The sequence below is a fragment of the Hevea brasiliensis genome, chromosome 11, assembly GCF_030052815.1.
Source record: "Hevea brasiliensis isolate MT/VB/25A 57/8 chromosome 11, ASM3005281v1, whole genome shotgun sequence".
Lineage (NCBI taxonomy): Eukaryota > Viridiplantae > Streptophyta > Magnoliopsida > Malpighiales > Euphorbiaceae > Hevea > Hevea brasiliensis.
In genome coordinates this window covers 709,352-726,755 of record NC_079503.1, presented here as the reverse complement: position 1 = coordinate 726,755, position 17,404 = coordinate 709,352, and the positions used below count along the sequence as shown (strand labels likewise).

General features: G+C 34.7%; 1 protein-coding gene across 1 annotated transcript; it reads left to right on the top strand.

Annotated features, from left to right (window-relative positions):
- The first annotated feature begins 9,705 nt into the window (after window positions 1-9,705).
- On the top strand, window positions 9,706-17,288 carry LOC110671714 (ubiquitin carboxyl-terminal hydrolase 18). Its single transcript, XM_058129557.1, has 11 exons — window positions 9,706-10,311; window positions 11,185-11,380; window positions 11,494-11,582; window positions 11,822-11,907; window positions 12,008-12,170; window positions 12,269-12,392; window positions 13,255-13,412; window positions 14,705-14,789; window positions 14,928-15,137; window positions 15,772-15,836; window positions 16,372-17,288. Exons 1-11 carry the CDS (start codon window positions 10,040-10,042, stop codon window positions 16,892-16,894), a joined length of 1,971 nt encoding a protein of 656 aa, XP_057985540.1. The 5' UTR covers window positions 9,706-10,039; the 3' UTR covers window positions 16,895-17,288.
- Window positions 17,289-17,404: the final 116 nt, after the last annotated feature.

Here is a 17,404-nt window from a genome sequence, read left to right as displayed (position 1 = left end):
TTCAGAATTATTGTGATATACGTGGTACATTTCGAGTGGAACATATGAAAAGCAAAGGAAGCATATGCTTGGACTAATGCGTAATGTCCAAACAGGTAAAAAACGGACAGCAGGCTGGCTCGGCTCACGTTAATGGTTAATTTATTATTATTATTATTATTACAAGCGAGGAGATGCATACGTCATCAAATGTCAGAGGTCAGTAGCATCCAACAGGTGGTGTTGGGGACCACATATGCTCCCTGGCATCAGGCACCTTTTTAAAGTACAGCGTAAAGTAGCCAAGCTCCCCCATTATCTCTATACAATATAAATACAGAAGGCGGCCTGATTGGGTATAACAAATTGAATGAAAAAGCAGTTTGCTGGAAATGATAAATAATAGGGTTGGGCATAATATGGGTTGCTGTTCTGTCAAACATGATGGAAGACGAATTGGATGAAGCTATGAGCTCATAATAATTAAATTAAAGACCACGTAAAGTAATAATTTATTGAAAAGGTAGTTGTTAGTTGTCACTTATTTTACATTTATTTAGGACATTTATTTAGAAATTTTTGTGTGCATATTTATTCTTATCTTTTGTTGTATGATTCTGATATAATTTTGGTAGTTTAGCTTGATTAGAAACCTAATTGTTAACTGTAATTTTTTATATATACATTTGATTTATGGGGCAATAAACATTAGAATTCTTATTCCAAAATTTCTTAATTCTTTTACATGGTATCAGAGTCATGGCTGATGAAAAGAAAAATGAGAGTTCTGGATCAGGGAAGAAAACTTCAAGTTCTTACACACTGAATTCGAATGACAACCCAGGTAACTTGATTACCCAAGTTCAGTTGAAGGGCGAGAATTACGAAGAATGGGCGCGAGCTATGAGTACTGCATTGCAGGCCAAAAAAAAAAATTGTTTTATTGATGGATCTGTCAAGCAACCAGCAGATGACTCACTGGAACTCGAAGATTGGTGGACAGTTAACTCTATGCTGGTTTCTTGGGTGTTTAACACTATTGAACTGACGCTTCGCTCGACCATCTCTCACATGGATAACGTAAAGGATCTGTGGGAGGATATTAAATAGAGGTTCTCGATTGGGAATGGTCCACGAATGCAACAACTGAGATTGGATCTGGCGAATTGTAGGCAGGAAGGTCAACCGATCGTGTCCTATTTCAGAAGACTCAAAACGTTATGGGATGAAATAAACAACTATGATCAGATACCAGTGTGTATCTGTGCAGGCTGCAGATGTAATTTTATCATTGAATTGGAAAGAAAGTGTGAAGAAGAGAAAGTTCATCAGTTTTTGATGGGCTTGGATGAAGAAGGATACGGAACAGTGCGCTCTAATATTTTGAGCACTGAACCCTTGCTCAAATTGAATCGTGTCTATACTATGGTTGTTCAGCAAGAGCAGGCGCGAACTATGACACGAATCAAGGAAGAAAGAGGCAATCCTATGAGTTTTGCAATTCGAGCAGGTAGTCGAAATTCAGGGGGGATAAAGACAAATCCTCAATTTGTTCTAATTGCAACCGAGAGGGACATGATGCTGAAAGTTGTTTTCAGCTGATAGGTTATCCAGAATGGTGGGGTAATAGACCACGTGGAACTTCTGCTGGACGAGGAGGTGGTCAAAAGCGTGGCAATGGAGCAGGATGTAGCAAGGGAGGAGTTGCTCGTGCCAACGCCACACAAGCAACTGGAGTTGATGATGGGCATGGAATTGTGACAGATTCAGATCGAAAGGGTCTTAGTGGATTAAATGAAGAGCAAGCTCGCTTGGCATGTTGAATTCTTGTCAGAATTGTGGCAATGAGAGGCTGACAGGTACGCAGAGGATATTTCCTTGGATCATTGACACAGGAGCTTCCCATCATATGACAGGAACGTTGGCATTTTTTAGTGAATTGCGTAACATTGTACCATGCTTAGTCGGGTTACCTAATGGAGAAAAGACCTTGGTGGTGAAAGAAGGAACTGTGGTGCTTGGAGGAGACTTGAAATTGCAACGAGTCCTTTATGTGCCAAATTTGAATTGCAATCTGATCTCTGTATCACAACTACTTAATGATTCAAATTTGGTTATTCAACTCACTAACAAAATTTGTGCTATACAGGACCTAAATTCGAGGAACCTGATTGGAGCAAGTGAGCAACGCGAGGGGCTGTACTTTCTCAATGGAGTGACATCGGTACATGCTTGCAAGGTAACTGATGTGGGGTCTTTTGAGCTTTGGCATAAGAGAATGGGTCATCCTTCTTATAAGGTGGTAGAGTTAATTCCATAAGCTAGTAGCATAGTTAGGAAAATTAATAAAACTTGTGAAGTTTGTTTTAGAGCAAAGCAAACAAGAGAGATTTTCTTTTCTAGTGACAATAAAGCTGATAGTTGTTTTGAATTGATACATTGTGATTTGTGGGGACCTTATAGAGTCCCAACTTCTTGTGGAGCAATTTACTTCTTAACAATTGTTGATGATTACTCTCGTGCTATTTGGATATATTTACTGAATGAAAAACAAGAAGTAGCTTGTGTTCTTAAGAAATTTGTTGTGATGGTTAAACGCAAATTTGAAAAAAATGTGAAAATTGTCAGAAGTGATAACGGAAGTGAATTTATGTGCTTGAAAGAATATTTTGATGAATAAGGGATGTTGCATCAGACTTTCTGAGTAGGAACACCTCAACAAAATGGCCGAGTGGAAAGAAAACATTGCCATATTCTTAATGTGGCAAGAGCCTTACGTTTCCAAGCAAATTTACCCATAAAATTTTGGGGAGAATGTGTACTTGCAGCTGGGTATTTGATTAATATGACTCCATCTATGTTATTAAATGGTAAAACCCCATATGAGATACTCTTTGGGAAAGTACCTTCTTACAAACACGTTTGGGTTTTCGATTGTTTGTGTTATGCGCATAATCTGAATTGGGATAAAGATAAATTTGGTAGTAAAAGTCGTAGGTGTGTTTTTGTTGGGTATCCATTTGAAAAGAAGGGATGGAGATTGTATGATTTGGAAACTAAAGAATACTTTGTATCAAGAGACGTGGTATTCGCTGAAACAGAATTTCCATATGCAAATGAGAAAACAATGGGTGATGAACTTATTAAAAATGGAGTTAAGGAGTTGGGTGATGAAGTTGATGGTTTAGAGAACAACTTGGGAAAGGAGCACGATGAAAGTGTGGGTAGAGAAAGTGAGGTAAATCCTGAAACGGAAGAATTGACCCATGAAAACAGTGAGGGAGTGGATAGAGGTGAAGTTGTTGAAGAGCAACTAGGTAGGGGACAAAGGGCCAAGCAACCTAGTGTTCGTTTGAAGCATTATGTGACAAACGCCATCAAAACAACCCCCTCGGTATGCTCACCTTCCCAATCTGATTCCTCAGGTACGCCTTACTCTATAGCACATTATGTGGGTTATGATAAATTTTCTGCACAACACCGATGTTTTTTTGCAGCCATTACTACAGGACATGAACTAAGCTCTTATGCAGAAGTAGTTAACGATGAACGGTGGAGAGCAGCTATGAGAAATAAATACAGGCTTTGGAGGATAATGGTACATGGACAGTTGAAAATTTGCCATTTGGGAAGAAAGCAATAGGAAATAAGTGGGTATACAAAATTAAATGCAATTCTGATGGAAGTGTTGAACGATACAAGGCGTGGTTAGTGATATTGAGAAATAATCAAGTTGAAGGCATAGATTATCAGGAGACTTTTGCTCCTATAGTAAAAATGATTACTGTGCGCACCTTTATTGCCGTTGTGACTGCAAATAATTGGGAACTCCATCAGTTGGATGTCAAAAATGCTTTCTTACACGGTGATTTGGAGGAAGAGATTTACATGAAGATGCCACCTGGATTTGCTTCTCAATCACCAGGGAAGGTTTGTAAACTCCGAAAATCTCTATACGGTTTGTGGCAAGCACCTAGATGTTAGTTTGCGAAATTGGCTGCATCTCTGAAAGCTTATGGATTTCAGCAATCATATTCAGATTACTCTTTGTTCACTTTTCGAGCTGGGACTATTCAATTGAATGTGCTTATTTATGTGGATGACCTTATTATCTCCAGCAATGATGTTTCCGCTGTACAAAAATTCAATAACTATTTGAGTCATTGCTTTCATATGAAAGACTTGGGGAAGCTGAAATTTTTCTTAGGGATTGAAGTAGCCAGAAACTCGAATGGTATTTTCTTGTGTCAACGTAAGTATGCGTTGGATGTAATTTCAGAAGTTGTATTACTGGGTTCCAAGCCGGCTAAAACTCCTCTTGAACAAAATCACAAGCTGGCCCTTACCGAGAGTGATGATGTGGATGACCCTGCTCAGTATAGGCGTCTAGTGGGACGGCTTATTTATCTAACAATAACTCGGCCCGAGTTGTCATATTGTGTGCATATTTTTGCTCAGTTCATGCAACAACCGAAAAAAGCTCATTGGGAGGCAACTGTTAGAGTTGTGCATTATTTGAAAGGAAATCCAGGTCAGGGTATACTATTGTATGCCAATTGTGATATCAAATTATCTGCTTACTGTGATTCTGATTGGGCTAGCTGTCCTTTGACGAAACGGTCCTTGACCAGTTATTTTGTTCTTTTGGGTGAATCCCCTATCTCGTGGAAGACTAAAAAGCACTCATCGAATATCGGTCTATGAGTACTACAACTTGTGAACTTAAATGGTTGAAAGGATTATTGAATTCTCTTAGTGTGGCGCATACTGAACCTATGAATTTGTATTGTGATAGTCAGGCAACTCTGCATATAGCTGCTAATCCTGTCTATCATGAACGTACCAAGCATATTGAAGTGGACTATCATTTTATCCGTGATGAGATATTGAATGGTAATATTCGAACATATTATGTACATAATTCAATGCAACCTGCAGATATCTTCACAAAGGCGTTAGGAAAGAATCAGTTTGACTTTCTTCTTCGCAAGTTGGGCATTCAAGATCTCCATGCTCCAACTTGAGGGGCCACTTATTTTGCATTTATTTAGAGCATTTGTTTAGGAATTTTTGTGTGCATATCTATTCTTACCTTTTATTGTATGATTCTGATACAATTTTGGTAGTTTAACTTGATTAGGAACCTAATTATTAGCTATAATTTTTTATATATATCTTTGATTTATGAGGCAATAAACATCAGAATTCTTATTCCAAAATTTCTTAGCTTTTTTTACATAATTCTCCAATAAACATATATATCATGCGCAAGCAAGCAGCCACTAACATAATGGTATATGCAGCCTTTCATGCATTGCATTCCTTGAATTATTCTTCCACATATATATAAGAATTTTATTAATTATACAATTTTCCATTGAATCGTTTCTTAATTCAATTGTCACCAACGAGAGATAGCAGAGAAATCCTAGAGTGTATCTATATATATATATATATATATATGTATATCCAAACAACATTTGTTGGATTACATCGATCAAACATGGGACCTCGGTTGAACCGTCTAATATCCCTCAAATTCAGGAGCCATGTAAGCACCTTAATCCAATCCTTATATATATATGTAGTCTGATATGGTCATATTTGACAACTCCATGACAAAATAGAATGAGAGGCCTACGCATGGACCCTCTCCAATTCTCATAGCCAATATCCGTGTCTTAATTTCTTCCATATATGTAAGTTACTTTTGTTATAGTTCTTGAGCTTATCATTAGTGGGCAACACCACTCCGGATTTTCTTGCTTAGCATCCTAATCCGGACCTTTATTGATCTCCCATGATAATTGTGAGACAAACAAGTAAGTTGCATGTCACATCACTTGAATACAAATGGTAATTTTGTTTCTTTCTAGGGTAATTAAATTGGATGCTCATGGCAAAAGATTGCTTAATCATAGAATGAACCACCATTGTACTGTGACTCTGCCCTCAAATCTGTGAAAGATTAGCCTTTTTCTTCCTTCCTCCATGTACCTACTCAACCCAACATCAACTTTTTTTATTATATGTGTTGCTCTCAAGCTGACACGTGCCTCCGTGTTCCACTTGGCAATCCACTCCAATAATTATACACACACAAAGAAGAAAGAAGCGTTAGCTTTGGTTGCTTCCCCCTCTACATAAGAAACTATGCTGAAATTAAAATAATTAAACCATCAATCTAAAGTTTTGTTAAGGCTTTTTCTAAAGCATTAATTGCAAGTAAATTATTATATTTATACTCAAAAACACCATACGTTGTCTTTATAAGATAACTTGCTGGCAGAAAAGTTAGTCGTTTTCAAATGCAGCAATCACTTAATAAGAAACTTTGACAAAAATATAAAAAAAGCTTCGTTTTTCAGCAAAACTTAAGGTCAAAGCTTAAAACTGGTAGATTGCTTGCTGCTTGCAACTGCCTAGAAACTTAAGTAGCCGCCCACCGTAAAGCTGATTTAATCAGCTGATTATAGGAGGGCTATCGGGGGAGGAGAGGGTTGTGGGCTTAGGCCTGCTGGCGGGATTGTGCACCAAGCCCAAGTTTTTGTTTTGGATCTTCTGTTAATTTCTCGAAGTTATTAAAGTCTCTCTTTTTTATTTAATGTTCATCCATGCTTTTTTGGGCTTTTATGATAGTAAAATTCTACATAATTTTGAGAGAGAATATATATACACTGGATACTGCATTGGATAATTTCCCATTTATCAAAATTCTATGAAAAAATATCCCCACAAAAATAAGTGAATGGAAAACAATCTGGAAAGCAAAAATGTCTCACATCTACAAGAAAGATCATAGTAAAGGATCACATCAAGTCATCAACGGTGTATTATATAACTTGAAGACAAACCTCACTGAAAGCACGTATAAACTCACCAGAAACAAAATTATCTTTTCGATCCTTTTCGAAAAGGGTGCACTCTAGATCATGTCAAACATTTTTGATGCTCAAAACCAGAGTTTGAAGCTCACAGCCAAGTATTGCAACATGGGGAAAGTTGGCATCTTCTTTTCTTAAAATTTCATTAAGATGATTATATTGTCGAATATCCCATGACAGAAATCTGAATAGCCATAAATGACAGAAAATATTGGAAAGAAAAGAAAATTTCAAATGATAGAAGTTTGTTTCCAACAATCTAAGATGAAGAATCAGCACTTGACCATTAAAAATTTTGCATTCTGGAAAACCCCTTTTTTTTGGGCTCCCACATGCCTAACCACCTGCGCTATCTTCATTCCTCCTTGTGAGTGACGACGGGCTGCCAAGAGAAGGTGAAATTTGTCCTGCTAGCTAGATTGTTTGCACCAAGGTAGAGCACCTCAAGCATCGCTAAAGAAGCAAGATGTTGTCTGGAATTTCAGTCTCCAGTGAATCATTATTAAGTTAGAAAAGATGTTGGTTCTCGAACACAAAAATGGCTAGAGTGTAGCCTATCGTATGTCTAGAGTATGAAGCCGTGTAAAGAATCTATCACAAACTAATTAATTGAAGTGAGATCTCGAAGTATTATTGTTCTTAGCCTGCAGTTTTCTAGAAACAACTTTAATATACATATATACAATTTTTTTTAATGGCTAAAAGATTTTTATTTAAATATTAAATTTATGATTTTTTTTAATGAATGCCTAAAAGCATGAGCAAAAAGTAATCGAATTATTTTAATCATTTATATTGTTATTATATGATTTTACTCATCACAATAATATTTTATTCTTAAAATATGAATTATAATTAAATGTGAATTTTGTGAAATTCACAAATCATTGGATATAATTAATTTTGTGAAATCCATATTGTTGCATATTTTTTGTCAATCAAATGACAATTTTAAACAAATTCATGGAAATGAAATTTTTTTAATGTCAAAAAAATAATAAATTTGAATATTATAAGAAAGTATTATATCAATTTTAATAGATAATAATTATAAAATATTTAATCCTTATAATTTTAAATTCATCAACTATTCAATCCCTTCAATTTGAATAATACAACTATTTTTTCTCACGGAATAAAGTTACTTTTAAATAACAGTAGTTACTAAACGGTTTAGAGACTAAAAATAAGAAAGTTAATAGTAGTTTATCCTATTTTATTTTGAATAAAGCATTTCATAAAAAAATTTAAAATTTAAAAAATTTTAATGTTTTATTTCATAAATTTTATTTAAAATAATTAAATTAATAATATACAAACATAGACTAAAGGTGAGTGCACAAATTTCACTTTGACACTTCATAGTATATTCTCAATTATATATATATAACAGAGAATTTTCAATGGATCCTAGAGTTATAGGCAGAGATAAAAGCTATATTTTTTTGTATTAGGTGTTGTTTATAAATACATATGAAGTGGGGTTGAGGTTGGAAAGAGAGTGGTTGTTTGAATTTGATCATTAAGCTTAGGCTGATAATATGCTCTAAGGTCTAACAGGTGAGTTTTAGGTGTGGTTGGCCCAATTTTTACACCCACCCCTTCCTTCCAATTTTCAAGTTTCAACATCTCTTGAACTTGGTAATTCTCAAGAAAAATAACTCCAACACAAGCCATTATATTTAATTGCATTAATACTAACAAGTAATAAAATCAGTCCAAATTAATATTGAGAAAGGATTTTGTCTATTTGGCTTCTACTTCCTTACATTTGAAAATAGATTACTATTATTATTATTATTATTATTATTATTATTATTATTATTATTATTAAACTTTATCTTCAAATTAAATTGTCTAAATATGTATCAAAAAGATGCATAATTAAAAAAAAAAAAAACTTTTTCTATACACACTTAATATTATTTTACATTTTTATTGAAATTACTATTGAAAAACATTATTAAAGATTAAACTATTTTCTGCCCTTTTAGACCCCACGTCTTTTCTTCCTTGTTAAGATTTGTTTGGATGTGCGTGAAAAAGAAATAAATAAAAGTAGGAAGAAATAAGAAAATTATATATCTCTATTTTAGGGACAGATAAATTAATGAAAAATATAGTGAAAAAAATTAAATTAAAATTTTTTTAATTTTTAAATCTAATTTTTTTTTAAAATATAAAAATTATAATTATTTTTATATTTAAATTTTAAAACTTATTTTTCCTTCACCTCTTTTTAAATATAAAAAATATATATTACCTGTGCTATGCCTGTTATTAATTCAGTCATTTCCATCCATGAAATCTTACCAGGGAAATTTTTTTTTTTAAAAGCGATAGCTTAGGGGTCTAAACCTGATTGAAAAGACAGATTCTCATTGGATAAAGAGAGAATATTCGGCAAAATTCATTTTCTATAATTCATATTTATATGAGTAGACAGATCTCTCCTTTCCATCCTGCTATTTTCTTTAAGATTCATAATGTTTTTTTTGACTTTTTTGGTCTTTTAACATATGATGCATGTTAAAAAAAATATATAATAATTTACACTTAATAATTATCAATATATGTAAAATTAATTATTTTAATTTAGTGATATTAAAATTTTTTATATTAAAAATTTAAGTAAAATTTGAAAAATAAAATTAACATAAATTCAAAGGTTATTAATTCTTATAAATTTTAAAATAATTTTATCATTATTAAATTAAAGATATTAAATTTTATAACGTCTTAAATTAATGAAAGTTAAATGGAAAATTGAAAGAGAGAGAGTGAACACTGACACGTAGGCTGGGGATGTCTTCTGATATATTGTGTTGCCAGACAAACATACAAACAAACGTTTGAGAGGAAGAACTGGGAAAGATTAAAGAACACATAAAAGGAGAAACCAGTTCTGGGGTCCACTTTCGTTTTCTTCTTCCTTTTTTTTTCCTGTCTCACACTAACCCTAATTTTACACCCACACCACAATCTTTACGCTCTAACTTCCCCAAATTAATTGGCCAAAACCCTAAACAATACATTGCCCCCTCTCTCCTCGCTCTGTTCTTTAACTTCTAAAGCTTTTTTTTTTTTTAACTTTTTTTTAAAGGTAAAGGAAAAGGTTTGCCAATCAAATAGCAAAAAAAGCTCATATATATGTACGTATATGATCAGACGTGTAGATGCATGTCGGTGGAATAACGGTGGATCTCAATTGGTTCCTTCAATTTATATTCACGCTATTTATAATAGCTTTAGGATTGCTTCACTTGGTCAAGAATACGGCGTCGAAGTACTTCGAGGTCGACGCCAATTTCGAAGGAGGAGGAGGTGGCACCACTTATCAGAATAGCTCGGTTCCTTCCATTCATATGGAAATGGAAGATTCCTCTTGTGCCAACTGTGGCAATCATGGAACCAAGAAGTGCTCCCGTTGCAAATCTGTTAGATACTGGTATTCCCGCTTCATCTTTCTTATCGAGGTTGATGCTTTCTTTGTTTCTGATTGTTCTCTAGGAGTTCCTTGAAACATTGGCTGATACTGGTGGTAATCTTTAATTATTGTGATATGTTATGGGTTGGGGGGGGGGGGGGGGGGGTGGGGGTGTGTGTTGGTGGGTGTATGGGGGGGGGGGGGGGTGTGTTTCTTACTCGTAATTTTCTAAAAAAGATTATTTTTCTTCTTTAGAAAGCGGTTGGCACTGATTCTGTACTAAAAGTCTCCTAATTCTTGCTTGATCTTCTCAACTTTAATATTGTTGGCAAGTTCTTTACAATGAAATAGGGGATTTCTCATTAGTTCAACAAGAAGCACCAGAAGAGTTGCAGTTATGTAAATGCGGTTTCTAATGGCTTGCCCAAGATAGAATTACTCGCACTATAACTGCAAAGTTCAGTTAATTACAAACCAGCATTATCTAATTTTGGCTAACTACAGGGCTTTATTAGGCGTGAGCTTTTACTAGCATGGAAGATGTTTTTTTTTTTTTGAAAAATATGTTTTTTTTTAAAATATGCTTTTTTTTCTTGTTTCTATAACTTTATGATGTTAAATAATATACTTTCATATAATGCGCAAATGGTTTCTAATACTTCTACAAAGCTGATAAACTGTTTACTTGTTTCATGTTTTAACCGTTTACTATGTGCTTAGTTATATGTTTTCTCCTCCCTACTGCATTTTTAACTTTGAGGCTTATGTTTGTGTTACTTCATTTTCATAAAGTAAATGGCAGTAGGTTTTATTTCAAAGGATTATTTTGGATAAGTACTCATTATTTCAAATTGCATGGACGTTTTAAAGTTTACTCTTTATTTCCATTTCCAGCTCAACAAAATGCCAAGAAGCTCACTGGAAATCTGGGCATAAGTCAAAATGCAAGGATTTTGTAAGTTTAAATTCAACACCAAATTCAAAATCCAACTTCGGGTTAAAAGCTTCAGGTGTTGGAGGTAGAACCTTTTCTGGCATTGCGCTGGTTCCTGCCACTGGGCCCACTAAGCTTGTTAAGAAGCCAAGAAAGGTATATGTTGTGACAAATCTTTTGGTTCTGTTGTTTTCTAGGGTGCCACATGGATTGTTTAACTGATTCTTGTTCTGTAAAGATAGAGCATTAATTTAGGCTTCTAACTTCAGGTTCTTTTCCCCTATGATATCTTTATTAAACTTTACAAGTGGGACAAAGTAACATTCCCTCCTTGTGGGCTCTTAAATTGTGGAAACAGGTCAGATTTACCATACTTGCAAGCTATTTATGTTCACTTTTAAACAATTCGTGCATGTCCATGGGTCCATGCACAGATATAAGCACACGTTACTCAACTCAACTAAGCCTTAATCTCAATTGCGGTTTTAACTTTTTCCTCCATTCCATTAGGTTTAGGTTGCATGTTAATTTTACACTGTTATTTGCTTTTTTATTCTTTCTAGACTTCTTTTGTTCAATTCTGCATTCTGTGCACAGTTGCTTTGCCAATGTGGTTCTGCAATGCCTCACATTCACACGGCCACTTGTTGGCTACTTGTTGGAGAAAGATCATCAAAGAGAATGTAAGTTTGGAATGTTGATATATTTATGGCCTATGCTTTTCTCTTTTCCAGGAGGAATTTGGAAAATACTTCACTTTCCTATTTCAAAATTGCTTCTCAGGTAGACGCAATGATTGGTGCTTTCTATGTGAATTTCAAGTGCATGTTGAAAGAGTAAGCAAAAGTTCACAACCCTTTTCACCTATGAGTATTCTGTCTCGCTTGCCCAACATTGGTGGTAATCTAGGCTGTGGAAGACAAGAGGATGCTCATGAATTTATGAGGTTAGTATTACTCACCTAGTCACCTTGGATCCAGTTTACCTATTTCTGTTTTAGGTTCAACATTCCAATATTGTTTTTATTCTTTTGTCTTGCTTTAGGTTTGCCATTGACATGATGCAATCAGTATGCCTTGATGAATTTGGTGGAGAAAAAGCTGTCGATCCTGCAACTCAAGAGACAACCTTTATTCAACATGTATTTGGTGGTCACCTACAATCTCAGGTTATGCATCCTATGATGCTGAAAACAGACGATTAAGTTCTTACTTGTGAAGTATTTCTTTTTATTGTGTGCATAGAATGAAGTTTTATGAATTATGATGGCATGCCATTATTCATAACGTTTTGTGTTTTTCTCTGTCAATTAAACAAGAACAGTTGATATACTTCTAAACTGAGCTGTTCCCCAAAAGATTTGAGATGAGAGGGTGGACACCTTATTACAATGACTTTACTTTTTTCCCATGCTTCATTGGCAGAATTCACATATAAGGAGAAATGATGAATGTTTGGTAATGATTTGTTCCTCTCGTTCTTCCACCTTTTGCTGTTTATGTTGAAATGAATTGAAGAATATAAAAGAGATTTTGCAAGTAAAAGACTAAACAGAGGGGAGATGCCAACTCTCTTGATTGGTTGAAAGGTCTGTCATAGAATGTAACATTGTAACTTTAGGAAACCAACTTTGAGGTGATGGAGAAGATCATTGGGCTGCCTGAACCTTTCTTTTGGTATACTAATTGAACAATTTTATGGAGACTATGTTTTCTTATTGTTAGTGGACTTTTCCCTTGGAATTATTCAAGCATGCCTAAGATTTTATTTGCAAGTAATTTCAAAATTTGTTGTGGGTTTGACATATTCATGTGATTATGGTTTTGATTGACTTGCATTTTTTCATGTGATTATGGTTTTGATTGACTTGTATTTTTTATATTAAACTAGTCCAAGCTCTATGTTTGACAGTGGTCCAGCCTAAATTTATGCTTTCCATGTGCTTGTACCTTTGTATCTAAGCCGATCCAATCTCTAGTTTCAGTAGTGGTTCTGACAGCTTTTATGATTTTATTGGATAACTTTCTCAGGTGATATGTACAAAATGTGACAAGATTTCAAATCAGTTTGAAAATATGATGGATTTAAATGTTGAAATTCATGGGGATGCTGCATCCTTGGAGGAATGTCTTGATCAGTTCACAGCGAAAGAGTGGCTTCATGGAGAAAATATGTACAAATGTGATGGGTATGTCTCCTTGTGCTGTACTATTTGTCTTACAACATTAAATCATTTACTTTGAATGTTGCTTCTTCTTGGCATTTTGTTCATTGCATAGTGTGAGCACTGCACTTTATGTCCTCAGTTTTTGAGGAAGCCTTTTGTGATCTTCTCATCATGTTTTCTTTTAAGCAACTGATGGAACCTTTTATGTTTTTTAATTAATCCTTTATTTGAGCCATTGTGCTATGGCTTTACAACAATTTCAAATGATAATGGGATTTGATCGGGGATGACAGTTGATATTATACTTCAGATTTGTTTGACGGTATATATATATTTTTTTAAAGAAGGGCAATGGTTGAGGTTGTTCCAGTCAATTCTTCATAAATTAATATTTTTATTTAGTTACAGTTATGATTGGGCATGTGGATTGATAGAGATGTAATATTTGGACAATTTGTGAACCCTCCTACTAAGCCCCTACCCATTTGGCATTTGGAATTTTGTTTCTTATTTTAGAAAGTTTGATTCCCATTTAGTGTTGGTTTGTAATTTTCCTAGCCTGGGATTACCAACTCATATGTGATTAGTAATCATTAAATCCTGTATATACCTATTTATGTTAGTTTTTCTCGTTTTTGGCAATGGAAATTTCAGTGTTTCTCTGCTGCTGCAATGCCTAGGTTCCTTTTCTCCTCTTCTTCTCATTCTTTTTCTCTGCTGCCACAGTACCAAGGTTACTGTTCACAGATTCAAAACAGTCACCGGTTTCTCCTATTTTCACTTCAATCAGTTTTATTCAAACTCTTAACGCTAGTATCCTTATTTAAATCTTGACCATAAATCTCATCAATTCTGGAGATTTGCCCACTATAAAAGCATTAGTAGGTTACTTGCATAACCTATCCTACTTCAACTTCTCCTTGATATCCTTATTGGTCGTGCCTTGTTGACATGTGGACAAAATGCTGAGGGTTGAACTTGAGAAAGTATTCGATTTTATAGCTTTTCATTGATAGATGGGTGGAATGCAGGAAAATGACTTGTTTAGCCAACCCCTAGTTCTTTCTTCTCTCCCTTTGTCCCTATTAGTTTGTGATGAAAGTTTAATTGAGTTAGAGTTTTGAGTTCAATACGTCTTGCACAAAATTCTTTTGTCTTTCATATTGATCCCCTATAATATGTCAAACCCAGTAGAATTATCATTGACATTATTACAAATAAAATAAAATGGTTTACAAGTTGGCAATGAATTTCTACGTTTTTTACGTCTCCATTTTATTATGTTATTAGAGGCAATTTACTCTTGTTTGCAGGTGCAATGACTATGTCAAGGCATGGAAGCGTCTCACCATTCAACGGGCTCCAAATATTCTCACAATTGCCTTAAAAAGATTTCAGGTCTTAGCTTCCTTGTATGGATGTTTCAAGTTTTTAAAATCCCTTCTGAGCCTTAATTGCTTTGCTGTGTCATTAGTTTTAAGATAGGCTAAAATTTTACATGTCTTCTAATGTTATTTGTTGACAAAAACTTTACAGAGTGGGAGGTTTGGAAAACTCAACAAAAGAGTAACTTTTCCCGAGACATTAGATCTGAGCCCTTATACGAGTGAAGGAGATGGTACAGATGTGTACACACTTTATGCTGTTGTTGTCCATGTGGATATGCTAAATGCATCTTTTTTTGGTCATTATATCTGCTATATTAAGGACTTCCGTGGAAACTGGTACAGAGTTGATGACTGTAAGGTAGAAACACTCCCCAACCCCTCCACCAACCTACTCCTCTCTTCATATGTACACACACATTTTCTTGCGTATCTACCCCATCTGTCCATTTGTACATTTTTTGATATTCTCATATTTCCAAAATCATAATATAAAATTTGTTTGCTTGTCATTTTGCAGCCAGCATAGAAAGATCTTCTGCTTCTTTTTTTTTTTTTTTTTTTTTTTTTTTTTTAAATTGCCGCCCCACAATCTTTTTGTCATCATTGTTAATGGTGAAACCTAATTTTTAGTGTTTCTCCTCATGGCGTGAAAATGTTTTATATGGGATTCCATTTATATAATGCCCGCACCAAATCTTTTGATCTGACACTAAGTTAGACAGGAGTAGGATCTTTCTGAATATAAAAGATGGATGTCTGGTTATCTCTGATTAATTCATCTTAGGTTCATATTCAACTTATAGGTAGCTAGGATGAAATTGGGTCCCATGGTTGAAAGAGATGAGGTGTTGGGCTTCAGCTCATGTAGTAAAGATGAGGGGTATGTTGGGGGTTATGGGCTTTAGCATGAACACACTCGTGCAATTCTGAGTTTTATGTATAATGTACCAGATTTCTCAGTTTCCTCGAACTTATGGTGTTACTTTTATCAGGTTCAAAGTGTAGAGGAATTGGAAGAAGTTCTTTCTCAGGGAGCGTATATGCTTTTATATAGCAGGTATCCAGCTAATACGTCTCTGCTAATTAACATTTAATCTCCATTGCATATTTGAGTTTTGCATGTCTATCAATTTTGTTTATCTACGAAATAGTTGCTTGGTACAATTATGCAGTTAGTCAATTAGATGCATGAATATTCACAACTATTCCAACTTATTAAAAAAAAATGGAGCCAAAAAAAATATGGCATAGAACATTGATTTTGTGCTATTAGGTTTGGCTCAAGCAATTTCTGGAGTTCATGGTACTTTAGAGCCAATGGTCAATAGGTACAGGAGTAAAGTGTTTTGACTGTGTAGCAATGATTGTGAGATCTCTAGTTTTCTTCAATCCACCAGGCTCTTTAAAGTTTAATCCTTGTCCTTGCTATTTTTGCTTGTGCACAGAAACTGAGTAAACAGTGATAGAAATCTTTAGCTTCTGTTTGATCATTGTTTTACGTGATTTTGGTCTTGTTCAAATGCATGTCAGCTTTTTTATTTTAAATTTCTTTTAATGGTGCTCATGATTTTATTTTGCATGATGTGGGGCAGGGTTTCTGTCAGATCATCATGTCTTAGAACCATGGAACCTTCAAAAGAGCAGGAGCCAACAACAAAAGTGGAATCAAGCGGCTGTAAAAAAGTTGATTGCTTCTCAGTTCTGGAGTCTGTGAATGCCACAAGCACATGTGGGTCCCTAGCATCTGGAAGGAATTCAGAATTTGTAAATGAATGTGATGTTGGATCAAGTTCAGCTGTTTCAATGGATGCTTCATCCAATGGAAATGAGTTGTCCTCAAGAGTTGACTCCGAGGATATGAATATCGATAAGTTTAAGTCTTTACATCCCTCTGTTACAGTGGAGATCTTGGACTGTGATAGGGATACAACAATTACATTTAATTCTGAAGCTGCAGCTGAAGATTCAGAGCGTATGAATGCAATTGATTCTGATTCTAATACGGTTGTTCCAATGGAGATTTCTGACTGGGAGAAAGATTCATCTTCTGCGACCGACTCCAAAGCTGTCACAATGGAAGATTCAGCCAATGCAGATCTAGTTAATTCTGAATAAATATCAGATATTGTGAACGATATCAAAGTTAACGGCACTATATATTCCTTTTCAGGAATGGCAGCTTCAACCAAACCTCACAACTTGAGACGCGAATCCCCCTTGAATGGTTGGGATGATGATAATAGGAACAATGGAGCCAAGAGAGCAGAAATAACAGATAGATATTGATAACTGTGGGACATTTTCTCACTAATTAATTGTTCATATTTAATTTTTTTTTTTAATTTTATTATTATGTTATCCCAGCAGCAAAAGAAAAGTTTGAGTTGGGAATTTTTTTCGGGGATTTCATTATTTGTGGAAATCTCGGATTTCATTTGTAACAATTGTAGATGGAACCAATTACCTTCATTAAAATGATAGACATGGACTACGAGGATGTCATTACGGATGTTTTTTCTTCGTCGGCGTTGTTGAGGTTTTTGCCAATAATTAGAGAGAGAAAAAGCCTCAATTTATGTTAAACGGTGATTGTATGCAAGATGATCAACTACTGGTAAATTAATA

What these genes read in the sequence shown, in the direction of transcription:
- LOC110671714 (XM_058129557.1), top strand. Translation starts at nt 10,040, where the DNA reads ATGCATGTCGGTGGAATAACGGTGGATCTCAATTGGTTCCTTCAATTT. An exon ending in AATATGTACAAATGTGATGG is followed by an intron (nt 13,413 to 14,704) that starts GTATGTCTCCTT and finishes TCTTGTTTGCAG; the next exon opens with GTGCAATGACTATGTCAAGG. An exon ending in ACAGAGTTGATGACTGTAAG is followed by an intron (nt 15,138 to 15,771) that starts GTAGAAACACTC and finishes TACTTTTATCAG; the next exon opens with GTTCAAAGTGTAGAGGAATT.